General features: G+C 49.9%; 2 protein-coding genes across 4 annotated transcripts; both read right to left on the bottom strand.

Moving 5' to 3' along the window:
• Positions 1-619: 619 nt before the first annotated feature.
• Positions 620-7,155, bottom strand: LOC134369489 (glutathione S-transferase theta-3). Of its 2 annotated transcripts, XM_063085964.1 has the most exons (5): positions 7,044-7,155; positions 5,057-5,144; positions 3,011-3,161; positions 1,145-1,321; positions 620-814 (listed from the first exon to the last, which is right to left on the bottom strand). In XM_063085964.1, exons 1-5 carry the CDS (start codon positions 7,153-7,155, stop codon positions 620-622), a joined length of 723 nt encoding a protein of 240 aa, XP_062942034.1. The 2 variants fall into 2 exon arrangements, with proteins under 2 accessions (XP_062942034.1, XP_062942035.1); XM_063085965.1 differs by lacking the exons at positions 3,011-3,161; positions 5,057-5,144 and adding an exon at positions 6,960-6,961.
• Positions 7,156-9,613: 2,458 nt separating this feature from the next.
• LOC134369490 (glutathione S-transferase theta-1) lies at positions 9,614-18,146 on the bottom strand. 2 transcript variants are annotated; one of them, XM_063085966.1, is made up of 5 exons: positions 18,035-18,146; positions 16,063-16,150; positions 14,510-14,660; positions 10,015-10,191; positions 9,614-9,808 (listed from the first exon to the last, which is right to left on the bottom strand). In XM_063085966.1, the coding sequence occupies exons 1-5, from the start codon at positions 18,144-18,146 to the stop codon at positions 9,614-9,616; spliced, it is 723 nt and encodes a 240-aa protein (XP_062942036.1). The 2 variants fall into 2 exon arrangements, with proteins under 2 accessions (XP_062942036.1, XP_062942038.1); XM_063085968.1 differs by lacking the exons at positions 14,510-14,660; positions 16,063-16,150 and adding an exon at positions 17,803-17,804.
• Positions 18,147-21,922: the final 3,776 nt, after the last annotated feature.

Below are 21,922 nucleotides of genomic sequence, written 5' to 3' on the forward strand. Positions count from 1 at the left end.
CCTCCATAGGAAGGCAAGCAGGCCAAGACTCTGTCATGACCCTGTCCTGTTAGCAGTTTAGATGACTCAGATACCAGAGGGTCTGGGACACAAGACATGTAGGTTGTGACAGTACCGAGAGGAAAGGGCAGGGACAGGTGGCAAGTCTGGGACCCAGAGTGGGATGTGGAAAAGACAAGTAGGTGGGAGAGCAAAACTGCTCTCAGCAGCACCTGGAGGGCCAGGAAATAACCAGGGACTTCCTGCAAGGGGGCTCATGAACCAGCCCTGTACTCCACCTGTGGGAGACAGTATCACCCCAGGGAGAGGAGAGACACCTAAGACACTGATGCCATTCCTGATTCAGACATCTCACCAGACCAACACCCATCTGTGATACATGCTCAGGCAGGGGCATGGAACCTGTTTTCTGCCAGGACTGAGGGAGGGAAATACTGGGACTGAGAAGTGGGGTAGGGGGACAAAAGGAACACAGGCATGATGCCTGGAGGAAACTGAGGACCAAAGAATGTACAGATATGTCTTGCATGTCTTACAGCCAAGGAGACAGGCAGCTCCATCTTTTTATTCTGCCAACATTGCATATCCATTGGTGGCTCTGCATGCTTGGGTCACCTACTCACTTCAACAAAACCTGCATTAAGGGCCTCATCTTTTCCCTCATGGCATGGTCCGCCGGAGGCAGGTCCTTGGCCTTCAGGACAACTGCGTGGGCCTCTTGGAAGAGGTCCTTCCCGACTGCAGCCTCCACACGCTGGCGCCACGCAGCCAGCTTTGGTCGGCTTTCGAAGATTTGGCATCCAGCACTGACGGGCTATGGGGAGGGGGAACCAGTTGAGGGCAGGGCACGGCCGAACACAAGGCAGCATGACCTGCTTTAGGTCATCCCCAAGTGGATTTTCTCTCTGCTACCACATGTGTGATGGGCTGGGGGTACCCCCTCCCAGGAGACGCTGGATAGCTCCTCAACATCCAGCAGTGAGGGATTGTGAAGTCCCATTTTATAGATGAGGACACTGAGGCTCAGAGGAGGAAATGACTCACCCAGAGTCCCACAGCCAGAAAGGGCAACGTGAGCTGGGATGTCAATTCCCTCCAAGGACACTCCACTGTTCATTGGGCCACCCCACTGAATGGCACTCACATGCATCAGCTCCGTGATGGCCACCAAGTCAGCAACAGAGATATGGGACCCAGTAAGGAAGGCCTGGTTCCGCAGGAACTTGTCTTCAAGCAGCTGCAGGCACCTGTCCAGCTCAGCCAAAGTGGCCGCCAAAGTCTCAGGGGGCACTGGCTCACCCAGAAACACAGGGAACATCATCTGGTGGGCCGGCAAGCAGAGGGGTCAGGGTCTGCCCAAAGCCCATCCTCATTCCCTCCCCACCATGCTATCTATCACCAGTCCTTCAAATTTCTCCTCACCTCTATCCAACTCTTTCTACCCATGGCCACCAGCAGCCTTCATCACCAACAGGGACAGCCTCCGCCTCTCCCTGGGTCCTCACACCAGGCAGCCAGTGGAATCCTTCTGCAATCTCAAACTGCCCATACCCTTTCCTGCATAAAGCCTTCCATGGCTCCTCACTGCACTCATGACAAAGACCTCAACACAAAGCCCTCCCCAGTGAGCAGCTGTTCTCTCCCCACTCCCTACCCCACCTCCTATTGCACCCCAGGCTTCTCAGATGGGAATGTGTGTAAGAATCCCCCTGGGATCTGGTAAAAGTGCATGTGCCTAATCAGTAAGTCTGGGTGGGGCCTGAGACTCTGCATTTCCAACAAGCTCTCTGGTGACACCAGTGCTCGTGGTCCATGGATCACACTTTGAGTAGCAAGGGTCTACACTTACTCTCCCCAACTTCTCTCCATTCTGCCCTCAAAGCACCATGCTCCCTTTCCCAAGAGTTTGAGGGGGCTCTGCTCCCAGCCCCCAGAAGCTCAAGGAAAACACAGTTAGGGTTATGGAAACCTATTTATTGCCAGATGGCCCTCCAGAACAGTAGTACCCTAACTGCAGTAGGGCATGAGCACACCTGTTTCATGCTCCCTCACACACACAGGGCACCCACTGTGTGCCAGACACTATGTAAGCACTCTGCAAGTATTAATTCGGAGTGCATATTTAAAAAACATATGCACATTTGATAAGTAAAAACAGCATGTGCATGTTGTATTGATGAGCACATTACTGAAGTTAAACATGTTTTCCTCCGTTTACTGACCATTTCTCTCTGCCCTTCACTTAAACCCCTGCCGGTTTCCTTTGTTTATTTTTCTCCTGTGTCTCTGTCTGATGGGTTTATTAGAGCATCTTAAAGAAAGCTACTTACTAACATATCTTTACCAAGATATCCTAGTCTTATGCTTGTTTTAAGTTTAATCCTTTTTTCAAATACAAAATTTCACTGTATGTGTAAAATCTATTAGTATTTTCTTTGTTGAATTCTTTTACTGTTCTTAGGATTAGAAAGTCCTTCCATATCCAGAAATCAGAGAAACATTTATTGCAATGTTTTCTCATTTCTTCCTACTTTGACTTTTTTCACCTTATTTCATTTGCTCTCCAGCTGGGAATTATGTGTGTAGCAAAGTAATAATTTGGGTTTTTTTCTCTCCCAAACAGTGATATGCCCAGGCAACTGGAGTGTGCAAAAAGACACAGGATTAATGGCTAGTTGCGCAGGAATCCAGGCACATGGGGGGAAATCACTTCTCAGCTCTGTGCCCTGGTTTTTCCTCTGAGAAACAAGTTGGCTGAATTAGGCAGTCCCTGGCATCCCAGGATTTGGTGTTCTAAGGTCTCAAGTCTGAATGGAATTTTTCCATCCTTTTTTTTTTTTTTTTTTTTGGTGGCTGGCCAGTACAGGGATCTGAACCCTTAACCTTGGTGTTACAAGGCCATGCTCTAACCAACTGAGCTAACTGACCAGCCCCTGAATGGAATTTTTAAACAGAAAGCACCATCCCTTGAGCATCCTGGGAGGTATCCCTGCCCCCCTCCCTGGCTCACCTTCTGCCACATGACCCGGATGCAGCAATCCCGTAGGGCTGTGTGCTGCCATGACAGGTACTCATCCACCCGGGCACGGGCTTGCAGGTCCTGGGGGTACCAGTGGTCAGGGGTCTTGTACTTTCGGCTCAGATACAGCAAGATAGCCACACTAGGAGGACATGGTGGGGTGGAGCACATGCCTTGGTCACTCTCCAGCCATCATGGGGCATTTTCACTATCCCCATGGTACAGAGGAGGAATATTAGGCTCAGAGAGGTTAGGTGACTGTCCAGGATCACACAGCTCTACACTGGGCCATCCCCTCATCTGAACTAAAGGCACCAAGTAAGAAACAAACTGTCATCGATTTCAGAAGAGGCCCAGGGCTGAGGGAAGGCTTCCACGAAGAAGGGGAACCCCCTGTGAGTCTTGAAGAATGAGCAACTTGGATACTGCTCCCTAACATATCCAAAGCATGGATGGTGCCAGCAGCAAGGCCAGCTGCCCCCTCCCACTCTCCTGGGGCTGTGAGAGGGCCTCCCTGATGACATGGGGGCATTGCTTCCTGCCCTGTCCCACCTCCTCTCCACCTGCCCAAAGCTGCAGGAACAGAGATGCAAGGCATGTGGGGAAGAGTGTTCTGGTTGGAAGGAAGAGCAAAAGTGAAGACCCTGAGGTGGGACAATGCTTGTGGTGTAGAGTGGAGAGGCTGTAGCTCTCTTCCCCACACACCTTGCACCTCCATTCTTTCCCGAAGCCTCTAGCCCTCTCCCTCAGGAAGCCCTCCTTGACCTCTCCTCACATCATGTCTGGCCTGTGCAACCTGACCCCCAGAGCTCATCATGCCTCTGTGGGTGTTGGGACTGTCCAGCGACCACAGGCTCTGGAGCCAAATGGTCCTGAATGTGAATCGGGCTGTACCACGAAGGCACTAAGTAAGTGATACCTCCATTCAACCACCAACTTGGGAGCCGGCCTTGGCTCCTGTCCCTCCCACCTACCTCAAATCCTTCAGCAAACCCTTGCAGTTCGGCTTTCAAGAACAGTCAGAACCAATCACCCACCACCCTCCACCACCACCACCTTGGTCTGGGGTCCAGCACCTCATGCCTGGATGCCCACAGTAGCTTTCTCATCCCAGCCAGAGGGATCCTTTAAGACATAAGTTGGATCACAACACTCCTTGCTCAAAGCCCTCCAATGGCCCTGTCCAACTGCAGTAAAAGCCGAAGTCCTCCCTGTCCCCTATACTACCCTGTCTTCACCCCCTGCTCCCTCACTCTCCAACCTACACCTCCAGCATTGTCCCACCTCAGGGCTGTCGCCCTCACTCTTCCCTCCAGCCAGAACACTCTTCCCCACATGCCTTGCACCTCCATCCCTGCAGCTCTGCTTAGAAGCCACCTCCTTGAGAGGGCTTTTTCTCAATATCCTACTCAAAACCTCACCCACCCCCACTCTTACCTTGCTTATCTTCTCCACAACTCATCACCACTTAACTTGTCACGTGTTCATATGGGTTACTGCCGGCTCCCCCTTCTAGAATGTGAGCTCCATGAGGATAAGGGCTGAGACCTGGCCACTGCTCAAACCCCAGGCCTAGACGGGGCCTGGTGCTGGTGGGTACTCAGCCACTGAAGCTCACTGGGTGTTCTGTTGACTCTCCAGGGAAATAGCACTTGCCCACTTGCTCCACAGGATTTGTGGGAGAAGTGGTAGCTCTAAGGTGCCTGGTACAGCTGCTGTTTGGTACTTAGCAATCTTCCTTCTGAGAGCTGGGCTAGCAGTGAAGAGGCCTGGAACCAGGCTGGGCCCTGTGGCCTTGTGCAAGTCCCTCCCCTCTCCTGGCCTAATCTGTACAATGCAGTGGGGGAAGTGGGACAGAGATGCCATGGCTTCAACTTTCCCTCTCAGCCCTGGACACCTCTGCCCACTTCGCCCAGTCTCCACCCTGGGGCTGGCACAGGGTTTGGGCACACACGTCATGACCCATGCAGTGAACTGTAGACACACAGACAGCTGACTGGCCCCACAAGGCCCAGCAGTAATCCAGGGACCCACTACCTTTCAGCCAAGGTGAAGTCCCCATCCTTCAAGGCTGGCACCTTCCTCAGGGGGTTCACCTGGGCAAAGGCATCGCTGTGGTGCTGGCCTGCAAAAGAGACCAGTGAGGTGAATGAGGAGGAGAACCCTGAGCCCTCTGAAGTGTCTACCTACACCCCCACCCCCAAGCCCTGGCATCAGCTTTCTGAGGCCCCTATCTGGGGGGCATCAGGAAAGAGTAGACCACTCTGCTGGTCACTGGATCACAGACTGACCCATCAGAGGTCCATCTTTCTTGTGTCCACTCCCTTGCAGCATGAGCCAAGCAGAATCTCAGTGTGGGCCTGGGTGACTCCCTGAAGCTATAAACCACTCCCCATCCCCAGCCAGTTCCATCCATATGTCAGACCCACCAGCCTCCTCCCTGAGCTCTAGGCTTGCCCCCTCTGATCCATCTTCCTATCTCATATGGGGAGTCATGCCCTTCTGACCAGACTGGGTGACCCACCCACACCCCAGAGCTCCAGCCACACCTGCTCCAAGCCCTCAGTCAAACCTCGCTCTTGCCAGAAACACCTGCCCCATTCAGACACCCAGCTTCCACCAACAGCTCAGCTCTTCTTCCTTTCCTGTGCCAAACCCTCAAGGCTCCCTCTCCAATGGGGGTTCCCAGGTCTGCTGGAGGGTACAATGGGTGCCCAGTTGCTGTGGATTGATTGAATTGTGTCTCCCAAAGTTCATATATTAGAAGCTTACTTCCCACTGTGACTGTTGAGGGTTGGAAATCATATTATAGTAATTGAAAGGTGGGGCCTTGAAGAGGTGATTAGATTGCAGGACCATGCTGTAGTGAATGGGTTAACAATGGTGATCAGGGGCATGGTTTTGAGGGCCTTAAAAGAAGAGCACATGAGAGGTTAGTCTCTCTCTGCTCTGCCATTTTCTGCCATGTGGGACTCATGGGTCACTGGCACCACCACCAAGGCCTTCACCAGCTGTGTTCCCTGGACTTTGGACTTCCCAGCCTCTGAAACTGTAAGCAATAAATTTTGTTTTGTTACAAATTACCCAGTTCCATATATTTTGTTATAAGCAACAGAAATGGTCTAATACACCAGTCAATGTGTGTGGGTTAGAGGGCCTCAGTTGAACCAGGCTCCAGCCTGATCGTGGGCCTACCTGTAGGCTTCTTTGCCCTTTTACTGAATGGACACAATTGTCCCTGTCCATTCTCCCTCCAGAAACTGCCTCTGTGTCCAGCCCTTGTCCTGCGGCAGGCAGCCCAAGCTGGGGGTACCACAGGCAGCAGGTGGGAGAGCAGGGGCCTCCCTCTGGCCCACCCAGGAGGATCTGCCTCTGGTGCCTGCCCTACTGTCCAGTTATACCCTGCCCCCGCCACTAGATTCTGCTCCAGTTACATCTTTCCAGGCCAGCCAGACCAGCAAACACTGCAGCACAGGGTAAAGGTGCTGGCCTCTCCCGCTACCCTGCCACAGGACTCCACAGATCCCCCAGAGCCCCCCAGCCTCCGGCCTCTAGAAACATCCCCTCCAGCTGGGTGGGAACACCCACAGACAAGAGCAAATCAGAAACAGAAACAAGAAAAAGCAGAACAGCAAGGAGGACATAAAAGTGGGCTGCCAGTTATCTCCGTTGGTTGGAGTGTGATGTTATAACACCAAGGTCAAAGGTTGAGGTCCTCCAATTAGGAAATGGAGGTTTAACCATTTTCTTCAATGGAGATATTCTGGACCTCCCTCCACTTCCCTCCCTTACCCAGCGCCTGCTCTGCTCCGTTTTCACCTCTATTTTGAAGAATGTTTTGTTTTCACTAGGCAAATACTAAGGCTCTTTAAAAATACACAACTGATAACTGATGCAACGGTTTCCACACTGGAGAGTCTGACTTCGAGTCTGTCCGCACACCTGGCCTGGACATGCAGCGGCGCCGGCAGACGGGGGCGCGCCTGCACACCAGAGCCCAGACCCTCCGGCCCGCCGGGCCCACCTTTGAGCAGCTCCACGGTGCGCAGCTCGAAGGGGATGCCGTTCGTCTTGGCGAAGATGTAGACGGCGCGGCAGGGCTGGGACATCAGGTCCAGGTAGAGCTCCAGGCCCATGGTGGCGGTGGCGGTGGGGGCGGCGGGTAAACCTAGGGGGACAGGCCCGGGAACAGGTATGACGACAGGCAGGACCTGCTTGGCCACGGAGCCTGCAGCTGTGCTCTGCCTCCTGAGGGGGTCCGAGCCCGGCCACGCCCTCCCCGCCCATTGGATGGCTCCGGAGAACTTTGGACCAATCAGCAGTGCCCCTGCTCTCCCGCTTTCCCTCTCCCGGAATCCAGGATGCAGATCTCTCCCTTGGCAGGAGGGCACAGGCAGGCCGGGGTCTCGCTGCCATGTCATATCCCTTCCCTGGACCTCAGTGTCCACCTTCGTCAAATGGGGCTTCGAGAATAGTGCTGGGAAACAGGACGGCAAGGGCCCTTCCAGACTGTCAGTGCATTTAGAGTCGAAAGGCCTAGGCTGACTGCAGTCGGCCCATGCCCCCTCCCTCCACCTAGGGAGAGAGCTGAGAAGGAGGGGCTTCCGAGCCCCCCCCCCCCGCACCCCAGTACAGAAGAAGGAGGAGAAAAGAGGTGCAGCACCCCATGCCTGGGCCCAGCGCCCAGGATGGAGGCGGTGGGGAGGGGGTAGTGTCTGGCCTGTCCTACCTGCAGAGGCCAGGCCCACACCCAATGAAGGAATGAGCCGCCCCTCCCCAAATCCTTGGTGTGGTATTCATCACACTCCAGCTAATCCCTCCCGCAGAGGGCTGAAGCCCTACAAGGGCTATCCAGAGGTTTCCAGGGCTGCCTGGGATTGGGCAGAAATTCCTCACGCCTTTGCTGGGCCACGTGCCTCCAACTGCAACCCTGCGGCCCCTGAGGCCTGTGGCTATGACACCCTCATTTTCCAAGACAGCCTCCTGGGGTGAGAAGACCCTGTCCCCAAACCCAAGGGGAGCTCCAAATCTGAGAGGGCACTTGCACAGTGTTTACTTGTTCCAAAGAAATCACCGGGAGGTCCAGTGGGCAGAAACATATGTTTATTAGACTTACGAGAGACACCGATGGCAGCTGGTTGGTAAGAAATCTGCGCTGCCACAGAGTACATATATCAGTTATATAGTCAAGAGATCAAAGTAGGGGTGTAAATCATTTTCAGGCTTATGTGCAGACCCTCACCCAGCTCACATAACTCAGCACAGACACAGACCTGAGAGCTGGCTGGGTAGACAAGTTAATCTACAGGCCACTCTCCTGGCGCCAGAGTGTTTGTTCATTTACTTAGGGTCCCCACTCCCTCCAGCATTTTGTTTATCTTAAAGGGGAGTGCCTTTCTTTGGGTAACTACCTTGGCCAGGGCAGCCTCCCAGGGGGGAGGAGGAATGCTGGTATGCATGAGGGGGGAATAGGGCTATGTCCAGCATTTACCCTACATCAAGATTCAGAGAAAGTCCCTCGGAAAGAGGACAGGTTATTGGAAAACTTGAGAAAAGCTTTGCCCCCCTGGTCCCCCATGGTCCCCATTTAAAGAAGACTGGTGAATGACAACAATATAATGAGAAAAATATTAGTCTCTGAAATTTTAAGAAACAAAACAAAACAGAAAAAGAAGACCTATCCCCCTGGGAGAGTGTTTTCCTGCTCTAGTGCTGCAGCCCTCTCCAAGCCAAGAAGAGCCACCCCTTTGGTGGCCTGCCCTTCTCAACAAGTCACCTTTGGCCCGAATTACTGCAACATCCAATCTCTCTGCTTCCTCCCTGGCCAATTTCCAGTCCAACCCCCACCAGCAGCCAGAATATTATTCTAAAATGCAATCAGAGCATTCCATTCTTATTTACAGTTTATAGCCAAGTGTCTAGGCATGTCATTTAAGCCCCTGCATGACTGGGTCCTGACAGGAAAGGTGCTATTTGGATTTTCTTCTCCCAACCAATTCCTCAGAACAGATGCAGGACTCCAGATCAGTACTTTGTGCTGGGGGCAATGTCCAGGGAGGCTGGACTAGCCAACTGATCGTAGGCATGCCTACAGCCAACACAACTGGGATGCCTGCTGACCCCTGTGCCATCTGACAAATCACTTTCTCCAAGAACTAGAAAGCTACAGGGCATTTGTTAATTTCACTCTTGGCAACCATCAGGGGGAAACTGACTCACAGGTTCTGCAAAGGAAGGTTGTTTTTTGGATGGAGACCAAGACTAGCGCCAGGACAGAGGAAGGTCAAATAAATCACACATCAGTGTTAGAAGCAGAGGCTCAGGTTGAGCCCACGTTCATTATCCAAACTTAAAATGAACTGCAGTGATTAAAGGAGACAAGGTCGGGGTGTGTGTCATTCTCATCATGGCTTTCAGGCAGCTGGGGAAGAGAGGGTGAGGGTGGAGCCCTGGCCTGGGGAGCTAAGGTGCCATGGGACTCAGGCAAGTCTTGAGCAAGTCACTCCTGCTCTCTGGGCCTGTCTCCCATGGGACATTGGAAATTTAAGTGCTTTGTGAACTGCCAAGGGCAATGCAGGGGTGGGGCTCCCTGGCTCACCGGATCATGGCCAGCAACCCAGGCATCAACTTCTGCTTTATGGTGGGGTCCGCAGGTGGAGAGTCCTTGACCTTCAGAATGACCTTGTGGGCCTCCTGGAAGAGGTCCTCCCCCACTGCCGCCTCCACACGCTGACGCCATGCAGCTAGCTTGGGTCGGCCTTCAAAGACTTGGCAGCCAGCACCCACAGGCTGTAGGGAGAAGGGGGACAGGGTGAGAATGGATGGGTAAGGCCAAAGACAGGCAGCATGTGCCTGCTTTGGGGACCACAGAGCTCCAGAAGGGGTTTCCATACATAAGCACAGTCTCACAGCTAGGTGAGTGCAGCATAAGCAGGACTTCAGCAACCAGCCAGGGCCCCCCTGCCTAGAGAGCCCACCCTGCCAGCAGCACTCACATGCATCAGCTCCGTGATGGCCACCAGGTCAGCCAGGGAAATGTGGGACCCGATGAGGAAGGCCTTGTTCTGGAGGAACTTGTCCTCGAGCAACTGCAGAGTTTCGTCCAACTCTGCCAGGGTGGCTGCCAGCATCTGGGGAGATACTGGCTCACCCAGGAAAACAGGGAGCATCACCTGGTGGTTGGGCAAGCAAAGCAGGGAGTTAGGGGCCAGCCAGCCTTGGGGGCATAAAGGCAAGCATCCCTCCCCACCAAACTTGGAGCTGCCTCCTGGTTCCATGTACCTTTCTTCCAAGGCCTGGTTAGGACTGTAGGGAAATTCCCAAGGGACTCCTTTTCCCAGAAATATTCCTACTTCCATGATCTCAGAATAATTCAAACCTCTTTGAGAATGACTCAAAAGGAAACTGAACAATGAGTTCCATGCTTTTGAGGGGAGAGAGCTAGCTTAGAAATGATCTATTTTATAGCCTCTTTCCCCCTGAATATAAAATTAGTACCCCTTACAGAATAAGGAACTAGGAGGACAGGACTTTAGGATCTCTACTCTAAAAACTGTGTGACCTTGAGCAAGATACTCAAACTCTCTGGGCCTCAATTTCATCATATATAATACAGGAAAAATAATAGTACATGGCTCATTTTGTAAATAGGAAAATGAAGCCCAGAGAGGGGCAGTCATTTGCTCAAGATGGCACAGCCAAGAAGAGACTAAGTCAGCCGGCTGGTTACCTCAGTTGATTAGAGTGCTGCCTTGTAACACCAAGGTCAGGGGTTCAGTTCCCCTTGCTGGCCAGCCACCAAAAAAAAAAAAAAACTTTAAGAAAAGACTAAGCCAATAATAGAACTGATGTCTTCTGACCAGTGAGCTCCAGGGACTAACAAAGACAGTCAGGAAAGAATGGTGTCCAGGAGTCTGGGAGGATGTTAGAGGAGGAAGCCATTCGGGCTTCGGTATCCTCCCCATACAAGGTAGGTTGGAGATAACCCACTGGTGGCCTGGAGGCTAATGGCTGAAGAGTTTTTAAAGATATGGATCAGTTGCTGGCATTTAACAATTAAAACATTTTATTTAAAAGTTGATTTCCAGATTCTTTTTTTTTTTTTTTTTTTTTTTTTGCAGCTGGCTGGTTCGGAGATCTGAACTCTTTGGTGTTATCACACCATACTCTAAACAACTGAGTAACCCTCCGTCTCTGCATCCCCCCCCACCACCACACCCCGCTGTTTATTTTTTGGCAGCTGGCCAGTACAGGGATCAAACCCTGAACCTTTGTGTTAACAGCACCACGCTCTAATCAACTGAGCTAACTGGCCAGCCCCCAGCTTCTTTTTAATGTAAAAATTCCTACCTGGTATCCCTGCTTGGCATCTAAGACTGGTGCTTGGAGAAGCTGCTCCAACCAGAGGGGCACAGTGGGAGCTCCAGTCTGCGAATCCCGCCACCTCGCCCACCTCCCTCACTTATTTATCTGCCTCACCCCTGCAACAGACTGTGTGCATTTCCCTTTTTTTCTGATTTGGTGGTGCCAAAGTTCTCAGGGTTTTAAAAAGTGTTTCTGTTCCTCTTCAAGTTTAAAATACAGGGCTGGCCGGTTAGCTCAGTTGGTTAGAGCATGGTGTTAAAACACCAATGCCAAGGGTTCAGATCCCTGAACCAGACAGCTGCCAAAAAAAAAATTTTTTTTTAATTAAATTACAATAATAAGGTGATAAATTCTGGTTTATCATATAATGAAATACTATAGAACAGTAAAAAATAAATGAATGAGATCTACCCATACTGATATGGAAAAATCTAAAACACACAATGTTGAATGAAAAATGCAAGCTGCAGAATGGTATAAGTAAGAGAGCATTTATATAAAAATTTAAACACACAAAGTAAAACTTCATTTTGCTTATCGCTACAACAAATGTAATAATGTATAAAATCATGAACTGGAAGGACTTATACCAGATCCCAGAGGGAGGTGGCCTCTCAGGAAGGACTAAGGACAACAAAGAGGTCTTTTGACTTCTGTTCTCCAATGTTTCTTTTTTTATATAAGAAGTGATATGAGACAGAACAAACCCCATAACACAGAATTAGACATACTGTACACTTTAAAAAATAAAGGGTTCCACTTCTGATTAGGATATCAACAGTCACAAAAGACCATTGCTCCCACCATAACAATGACACTAGGAAGAAAATAATCTCGTTTTTCCCTAAAGCCATCAAAGGGTTATGAAACTTTTTAAAAAGAATGATAAAGCGTTGGTGGTATAGTGGTTAGCATAGCTGCCTTCCAAAAAGAATGATAAAAGAAAAAACAAAAAATAAAAATAAAAAAGCCTGAACCTGTGCTGTCCAATATGGTAGCCACTACCCACAAGTGGCTACTGAGCTCTTGAAGTTTGGCTGGGCCTACCTAGTATGTGCTATACATGTAAACTACATATGAGATTCTAAGGAGTTAGTACCAAAAAAGATTGTAAAATATTTCATTAATAATTTTTCTACTGATTACACATTAAAATAACTTTTAAAATTTTTAACTGTGATAAAACACACATAACATAAAATTTACCATCTTAACCATTTTTAAGTGTACAGTTCAGTAGTAAACCATTTTTAAGTGTACAGTTTAGTGCATACTTAAAAGTGCACAGTTTAATGCACACAGCTTAAGTACATTGTTGTGCAACCATTACCATCATCCATCTCTACAACACTGTCCATTTCATAAAACTGAAACTATACCAATTAAACCCATTAAACATTAACTTCCAATTAACTTCCCCCTACCCCTGGCAACCACCATTCTACCTTCCATGTCTATGAATCTGACTACTCCAGGTACCTCATTTAAGTGGAATCATACAGTTTTTGTCTTTTTTCGTGACTGGTTTATTTTAATTAGCATAATGTCTTCAAGATTTATCCATGTTGTAGCATATGTCAGAATTTCTTTCCTTTTTAAGGCTCAATAATATTCCATTGTATGTATATACATTTTATTTATCCATTCATTCATGGATGGATACTTGGGTTGCTTCCAACTTTTGGCTATGGCGAATAATGCTGCTATGAACATGCATGTACAAATATCTCTTCAAGACCCTGCTTTCAATTATTTTGGGTATATATCCAGAAGTGGAATTGCTGAATCATTTGGCAATTCTATTTTTAATTTTTTTGAGGAATTGCCGTACTGTTTTCCATAGTAGCTGCATCATTTTACATTCTCACCAACAGAACACAAGGGTTCCAATTTCCCCACATCTTTGTCAACACTTGCTATTTTCTGTTTTTTGGTTTTTGTTATTTATTACAGCCATCCTAATGGGTGTGAAGTGGCATTTCTCTAGTGATCAGTGATGTCTAACATCTTTTCATGTGCTTGTTGGCCAAAATGATAATATTCTGAATATACTGAGTTAAGTAAAATATATTAATTTCACCTGCTTCTTTTTACTTTTGAAATGTGGCTACTACGCAATTTAAAATGACATATTTGGCTCTCTTTATACTTCTATTGAATAGCACTAGACAAAATGAACTAAATTCCAGAGATGTATGAGCCCTTCCTAGGTAAGTCACTTTCATTCCAGTCTCATTTCAATGGGCCCAAGCAGGCAAGGGAGAAAGCTTTCCATAAGCATACAGCTTTTCTAACTAAGCAGCAGTGTGGGAACTGGGGGCAGGATTAAAAAGCAGAGAGATCTCGTAAGTCATGGTCATGGTTGTGCGTAGATTCCAAAGTCTTGCTGGAGTAAACCAGCGACATGATCCCAACTTCAAGATAGTCACAACCAGAGATGAAGTGAAACTAACTAAAGCCAAAATCCAGTCCACCTCCTGATTAGCTGAAAGACATTAGCCTCACATCCTGGCTGTCTGGCAAAGGAAAGTGCAAGCCCTTTCTGGGGGTATTTATTACATAATTCAGTATCTACTCTTCTTTTATACACAATGTCTGGCAAGCAAATAATAAATTATGAGACATGCAAAGAAGCAGGAAAATGTGACTTATGTAATCAAGAGGGGAAAAAAAACAGAGACAGACCACAGGGCTGGCTGGTTAGCTCAGTTGGTTAGAGTATGGTGCTGATAACATGAAGGTCCAGGGTTCGATCCCTGTACTGGCCAGCTGCCAAAAAAAAAAAAAAGAAAGAAAGACCCACTGAGGACCCAAGTATTGAAATTAGCTGACAAAGACTTTTAAGTAACAATGATAAATATGTTTTTTAAAAATTAGAAGAAAAGATGGACAAAATGGGCAAACAGATGGTAAATTTCACAGAGAAATGGAAACTCTAAAAAACATCTAAATGGAATTTCTAGAAATGAAAAATACATATATTAAGTAAAGAATTAACAACCCAGGCACAACAGAAGAAACAGTGAAATCAAAGACAGGTCAGTAGAAACTATCCAAACTGAAAAGAAGAATTCCATGGAGCCTGAGCCCCTCTGGGGTGATGCCTTCACCACCCCTCAGCCTCACCTTATGCCAAAGGGCCCGGAGGCAGTTTCTCCGCAGGGTCGTGTGCTGCCATGCCAGGTATTCATCCACACGGGCACAGGCCTGCAGGTCCTGAGGGTACCAGTAGTCAGGGACCTTATACTTGCGCATCAGGTAGAGCAGAATAGCCACACTGGGGGGAGGGGGGAGAAGGGCATTGTGCTAAGGGCTCTATGCAGAACACCTTTTTTAATTTTCCTGACAATCTGCCAAAGTATTAGCCTCGTTTTCCAGACAAGGAAACCAGGCTTAGACAGGGGAAGGAACTTGTCCCAGGACACACAGCCCCTAGTGGCAGAGCTGACAGTCTTTTGGAGACTAACACCCAAGCTCATCCTACTATGAGGCAAAATCCCCTCCTGCCATGTGTTCAGAGACCATTTCCAATCAGAAGACCAGAGAGAGCTTCCTAGAGGAGGTGGTGTTAAAGCTGAGCCTTAAGGAAGCTCAGTCCTTTCCAGTGTGCATCCACTCTCATTCTGTGGCATGTAGCCTGATGGTTCAAAAAGGCTTTCTTGTCATCCGTTTGTTCTTTATGTCATTCTTTCTGCGAAGAATTAGCTCCTATCTAAACCAACTGAGGTAGCTGAGCTCCCTAAAGCATGCTGCAGGATCCTGAAACAGCAGAACAGACAAGGGCCCCTGGTGCTCTCCTCCTGCCCTGGGTTATGAGGGCTGCCATAGTGTTGGGACGGGGATGGACTTGAAAGGACACTGAGGATGTGTCAATTTATGGCAGTAGAGAAACTTTCAGGAACTTGGGGTATCCCAAGGGTTGTGCACCCCAGCCAAAAGGGCAGAACACCTCTGTATCTGCTACTGGCCCATGATCCCTATTGGAGAATCCTGCACCCATGCCCCAGATTAATGACTCAGTTGTCTATGCAGGGTACTCTGGAGCTCCTTTTGCTCCCAGCTAATTGTTCAAGCCACTCTGAGGAGGGCTGCCAGTCCCTGTGAGCCACAGACCTCTGGAGGGTAAGAGAAGAGACAGAGAAATGCAGAGATTGCACACTGCCCCTGGCTAGTACCCGTGGGTGCTCAACACGAGCAGACACAAGGACTCAGGACACCAGGGGGCACCAGGAAGGAAGAACGGCACTGGCAGAATGTCAGAGGAATTCCTCAGGGGTGCATCCATCCCAAGATTTCCAAGCTGAGCTCTAAAGCACAAACTCCAGGTTCTCCTTGTTATGGGATGGGTCACTCAGGTGACAAAGGGGGAAACTGGGAAAAGGTTTGGCTTTCTCTGAAGTGATTTCAACTTCTTGGGACCTGCTGTGATGTAAAACATCCACATGTCTGTGGCTCTCCCATGGGGGAGACCCACCCAGGGAAGCTGCAGCGCAGAGATGGAGCCACTGGGCAGCCCAGACACTACTGGGCCATTTTTACACAAGCTTGGCCAGAGGGCTGCCCCCATAGCAGATGAAGCCCTTCACCTCTGAGGACTTTAGTATCCTTATTTATAAAACAGAGGGTTAGGACAGGATGATTCCTGCAGGGCCTGGCAGCAACCCCTGTGTTGCAGTTACCTCTCTGTCAAGGTGAAGTCCCCATCCTTCAGGGCTGGCACCTTCTTCACGGGGTTCACCTGGGCAAAGGCGTCGCTGAGGTGCTGGCCTGCAGAAAGCCCAGCATGGGGGGTTGGTGAGAGGAGAATGCTAAACCCTCCGTGGCCTGTGTCTACTGCCTGCAATGCCCAGATCCCAATTTCACGGCTGTTTCCCCACCAGGCTGCTCTCCCAAATGACAAAAACTGGTGGGGGCTGCTGTGGGAGGAGGGAGAGGCTGCTCTGCCAGCTGGTGCCAAATAGACCTCAACCACCCTTGCCGAGTCCCTGTGAGTATAACCTGCCCCACAGGGAGGAGCTCAATGTGCAAGGCGTGGTGACTGGGCCTTCACACGCACCCCACCCACCTTCTCTTTCCATCATTACCAGCTCCATCAACTCACGTTTGGAGTGTCCCCAGCTGCAGGGGTAGTCACCTGAGTGGAGCTCTGACTTCCTACAGCACCCCTCCCCTCCATGGACTCTAAGGCAGGACCACCAAACTTAGAAAAGGGGCCTTCTCCTGGTATCTATTTATTTGTAACCAACTTCTACTGGCCCCTCTGTGCCGCCTTGCTCACCCTGCCCCAGGCACTGGGGACACAGAACTGCCCCTACCTTTAGGCTCTGCCATAGCTGGGATGGTCACATTTCTTGCCCCACCCACAGCCCCTGAAAGGTACAGCACAGTGTCCCCTGGGACCCCGGCCTCTGCTTGAGTTTCTCTGAGTGGTTTCTGCTCCTGCAGATGCAGCCAGAAAGAAGCTTCTAAGTGCACTTAAGTCTCATCACTGCCGTGCTCCACAGCCCTCAGTGGTTCCTCATTACCCCAGGATCAGGTAGAAACTCCTCAAAGCCATACACACAACCCTCCAGCCTCAACCACACCCTTTACCCTCCCTTCAGACTGTTCCTTTACCAGGGCCACTCTCCCCTCTTCTCCTGGTGAAACACGCCTCTCTCTGCAGCCCTATATTTGACAGCCAGGTTGGATGTCCCCTTGTCCCCCATGCCCTCTCCCCTGCCCCACACTCTGCAGAGATAGCCCCTGTGCAGGACAAGTGGGCTGTCCCCAGAAGACACTAGCAGAAGATGAAGTTTCAGACAGAGGGACAGGCCAGTGCAAAGCACAACGGCAAGCAAGGGCCAACCATGGTGGGGTGAGTGCTGGCTGGAAGGTTCAGCCAAGTAGAGTTGTCCTACTTGCCCATCCAGCAATACCCGGGTTCTGCTTCCCATACCCTCCCACCACCCCAACCCTGATAGGTGTAGGCCTGCCAGCTGTATGCTTGAGGCCCTTGGGGGCCTGCCAGAGAAACAAATACCCCTGCTCAGGGTGCAGGGCTCCCCAAAGCCCCCGAGGTCCCCCTCCTGCTCCCAGCTTGTTCTGTGGGCAGCCTCCCTCCCCAGCGGGAACAAGAGAGGCAGAGGACATGGCAGGAGGAGCAGAAAGAAGGAAGGAACAAAGGGAGACCCCAACGGAGGCTGGGCCAGTGCAGAGGACAGGGCTGGGAAGTCAGGTCTCTGGAGCAATGCCTGTCTACTGTTGTAGCATCTCAGTAGCTGAGGGCCACAAAGCAGGGACTTGACCCTCAACACGTGGCCCCCTTGACCCCTCTCCTCCCGCCCTGGCCCATCTCTATCCGGAGGTCTTCTATCCCTAGGCCCAGGTCGCACCTGTTTCTGTTCGCCAGATCTCTCCTCCTCTATTCATGCCCCGACTCCTTCATCCAGCCTCAGCTGACCCCGTTGTCTATTCCGTGGGATGGAGCAGGGTCTGAGGGACTACTGAACCTTGGATCTCCCTGGTGGCTCACCTCTCTCGGCCTGGTCTCCAAATGAGACCAGCGAAGGCCCCAGGAAGGGGATGGCGCGGAGAGGGGTTCCCTAAGTGACGTTTACCTCCAGGTCCCTCCGCGACCCGTCAGTTCCCGAAAGCCGAGGCGGGGCCCACCTTTGAGCAGCTCCACGGTGCGCAGCTCGAAGGGGATGCCGTTCTTCCTGGCGAAGATGTAGACGGCGCGGCAGGGCTGGGACAGCAGGTCCAGGTAGAGCTCCAGGCCCATGGCGGAGTTGGACGGACCAAAGTCGCCAGGGGCCGGACACACACAAACTCTGCGGGGGCGCGGGTCCCAGACCACGCCCAGCGCGGCCCCGCCCCCCGGCCGCCGCCCCCCCATTGGCCGACTCCGCGCCTGGACACTTTGGTCCAATTGCCGGCGGGCCAGGGGCGTGTCCGAAGGGCTGGAGCCCGCCTGGCCTCTGCTGGATCCGAGCGGGTGGCCACCGGACGGTCGCCTCCGGGGGATGCACAGAGGGACCTCAGTTCCTGTCCTTTTGTGACCGGCTTATTTCACTTAGCATAATGTCTTCAAGGTGCATCCGCGTTGCATCCTGTGTCAGAATTTCCTATCATCCCCATTTTATAGATGGGGGAGCTGAGGCACTGATTATAGACCCAGAAAATCTGGCTCTAGAGTACATCTTCTTAGCCCAACACCCCAGAGACCTTGGTGCCGGCAAGTGGCAAAGCCTCAGGGCTCATGTTCAGCGTTTTGTGGCCACTCTTCACTCCAATTGCACGCCATGGAATTTGACAGCCTCAGTCTTCCTGCTCCTGCCAGAGTAACGCTCTCAATCACATGCCCTGCGTTTGTTTCTTACCTTCTCTCAGCCTGTTTCTCCATCTTTAAAATGACGGGGGAGGTGGGGAGGGGAGTGTCTGGCCGGTTACTCAGTTGGTTAGAACGCAGTGTTATAACATCAAGGTCAAGGGTTCAGATACCTGTACTGGCCAGTCGCCAATCAATCAATAAAATGACAGGGAAGCTAGAGCCCTCCAGGGCCCTTGCAAGTCTATGACCCTGGACTCACCTGCTGAGCCTTAAGCCCAGGCCTGCCCCTTGCTACCCAGGGACCTCCCAAGACCCACCAGTCAGCCTGTCAAATGGTATCAAGGTTATATGTAGTTTTCTGGATGGTCAGTTAGCTCACTTGGTTGGAGCGCTGTGTTATGACGTGAAGGTGAAGAGTGTGTATCCCTACACCAGCCAGTCGCCAAAACAAAGTCACGTGTCATTTTCTAAAACAAGTCCAACTGGAAATGTGTCAGCAGAAGCATAACGTTTTCTACACAGTAACATTTCTACAAAGAAAGTGAAGGTTGGGAGCACAGCTAGTTACAGGTTTCTTTCTTCTCCATTCCCACCGCTTCACTCGATTTGCAAAGGAAGGAAGGAAGGAAGGGAGGGAGGGAGGGAGGGAGGGAGGGAGGAAGGGAGGGAAGGTTGGTGCCAATGGATGGAAAATTTTACCTGTGCTACAAAGGAGAAATTTGAAATGCACTTAATAGCTGGTTTTTATACCTTGATTTCAAGCTGGAAAGACATTGATCATGAATCTGTAACAAATTTCAGTCTCTTAAACCAGGTGCTTAATATAGGTTCTACTAATAAAAAAAAAATTAACATCCTAATCCATTGTCATCTAATTGCCCTTGGGCTTTTCCAAGGTATAATATGGAGTTCTATGTAAAATCCCAAGCTACAATGTAACTTTTAAAAAACCATAACGAGGGAGTTCCTATCAAGATGGCAGAATAGATGGCCCCCAGTGTCACTCTCTCCCACAAGTCAACCAGTTTACAACTATAAAAATGTAACAACCACCAAGCTGTGGCCGCTGGAGCTCAGGGGAAGAGGAGGAGAGACCTACAGAGTTCATGAAGGTGGGAGAAGCCACGATGAGAGAAAGAAAAAACTACTTGGGGCATTTTGGGCCATGGCTGCTTTAAGGCTGGAGCTGCTGAGTGCATGGAGCAGGAGCCAGCAGAAGCCGCAGCTGTGCCCTTCGGATGGAGTTGCTTGGAGGCAGCAGGGGAGAAGAGGGCCTTGGTGGCCCCCAGGACAGCAAGACCACTAACAGGGTTCCTGTGGACCCACGCAGGAGCGACGAGCCAGAACAGCTGAAAAAGAGGAGCCATTCAGAGGCCAGTGAGTCATCACAAGGGACTGGCACAGGGCCCATCCTATGGGAAGTGTTTGGAGCACAGGTGGTGGTGAAGACAGGCCCACCACGAGAACACTGGGACACAGCAAGGACAGCTGATCTGCCCCCCAGTCAGCACAGGACCACCCAGAGGAGACTGGTCAGGAATGCAGAATTGCATGGGGTGCAGTTTGATGAAAAAACTCAGGCCAAGGTCAGAGTTTCTACACAACGCAGGTGCATCGGGTCTCTGGAGAGCTGGAAGTACCTATAAGGTCAGCCATTAAACCCTGAGCTGCACAAAAATTCTTCCCTAGGGAAACAGCAGCAAAGCAGCAATTTAGCTCAACCACACAGCTCAAGTACTGGTTCCCACAGGAAGTTGCCCCATCTGAGAAGTAAACAAAGGACAAAAAATTAGTTCAGGCCCAGGCACACTGTCAGTGCCTCAGGACCCACCAGGGAACCTGTGGCATGCATCCAGGGACCAAGCCCCTGCCCACAACCAGGCGCACTGCCAGCACCAAGGAGCATGCTAAAAACATCACCTCCATGTGGGTGGCCCACCACAGCCACTACAGTAAACACAGCTTCCACAAAAGTGGCTAGATGTCACAACCACCATGCAGAAGGTCCACCAGCGACTAGAGTGCATTGACACAAGGAGAGTCACCATCAGGGACCAAAGAAAAGAAGAGGATGTCTCTCTCCACAAAGCCCATTCCAGAGTGACAGAAGAAGCATCTGCTCTATGATAATACTGGGGGATCTGAACACACCTCTCAGCATTGGACAGATCATCTAGGCAACAAATAACAGAGTAACCATTACCCTTTCAGAGGGAGAGAAGCAATCTAGGGTTATCAGTGGTGGGAGGGGGGAGGAAGGGGGGGATGGGGAGAGACTGGACAAGGGGCATAAAGAATAAGTACGATTTTTAACAATATACATACTAGTAATATTGATTTGATCAACATGTGTCAACATTGAATCCCAAAAATATGTATAATCAATTATGATTCAATAAAAATAAATAAATAAATAAAAATAAAAATTATAACAAGGAGGAGGAATTGATGCCTCTCTTCCTTCCATGTTGTGCATTGCTGTGGTCCAGAAAGACCAAACCTTTTTTTAAAGATGGTACAACTTCGAGTCCTTGGCTTGAGTACACAGGCTTGAGTTTCATTCCATATCAATTTCGCCATATCCATAGGAGACCTGTTCTTTGTGAAACAGTTCAGAGTTGCAAGCATCAAATATAAATGATATGGTAACTTAATAAGAAATATCTGTATTGTATTTGAAGACTGTTGGCCATAAATCTGAAGTTTGAACCTGTGTATTTCAATTTGGTATGTTAAAAACATACTGAGTTTTTGTAAAATCCTTTTTTCTTCTTACAAATTGTAATCTCAGTTCACAATTTAACCTAAAATATAAAACCTGAATGATATCTATATAGTAAATTGAACTGTAAAAGTAATTCGTGTATGATTCTGAATACACAGATAAAATGTTCTCATTCCTCAAAAAAAAAAAAAAGAAAAAGAAAATGAAGGTTGGTGTAGTACATTGAATTATGTCCCCCACAAACTTCCTGAAGCTTGAATTGTGCCCCCCAAGTTTTATGTATAGGAAATTTAGTCCCCACTGAGACTGTTAAGAGGGTGGGAAATCCTGTTATGGTAATTGAAAGGTGGGGCCTTGAAGAGGTGATTGGATTGTAGGACCAGGCCGTAGTGAATGGATTGAAAATGGTGGTCAGGGGCGTGGTTCTGAGGGCTTTAAAAAGAGAAAGAATCTGTCTCTCTTGGTCTCTCTGTCCACTCTCTCTGCTCTCTCTGCTTCTACC

The sequence above is a fragment of the Cynocephalus volans genome, chromosome 2 (assembly GCF_027409185.1).
Source record: "Cynocephalus volans isolate mCynVol1 chromosome 2, mCynVol1.pri, whole genome shotgun sequence".
NCBI lineage: Eukaryota > Metazoa > Chordata > Mammalia > Dermoptera > Cynocephalidae > Cynocephalus > Cynocephalus volans.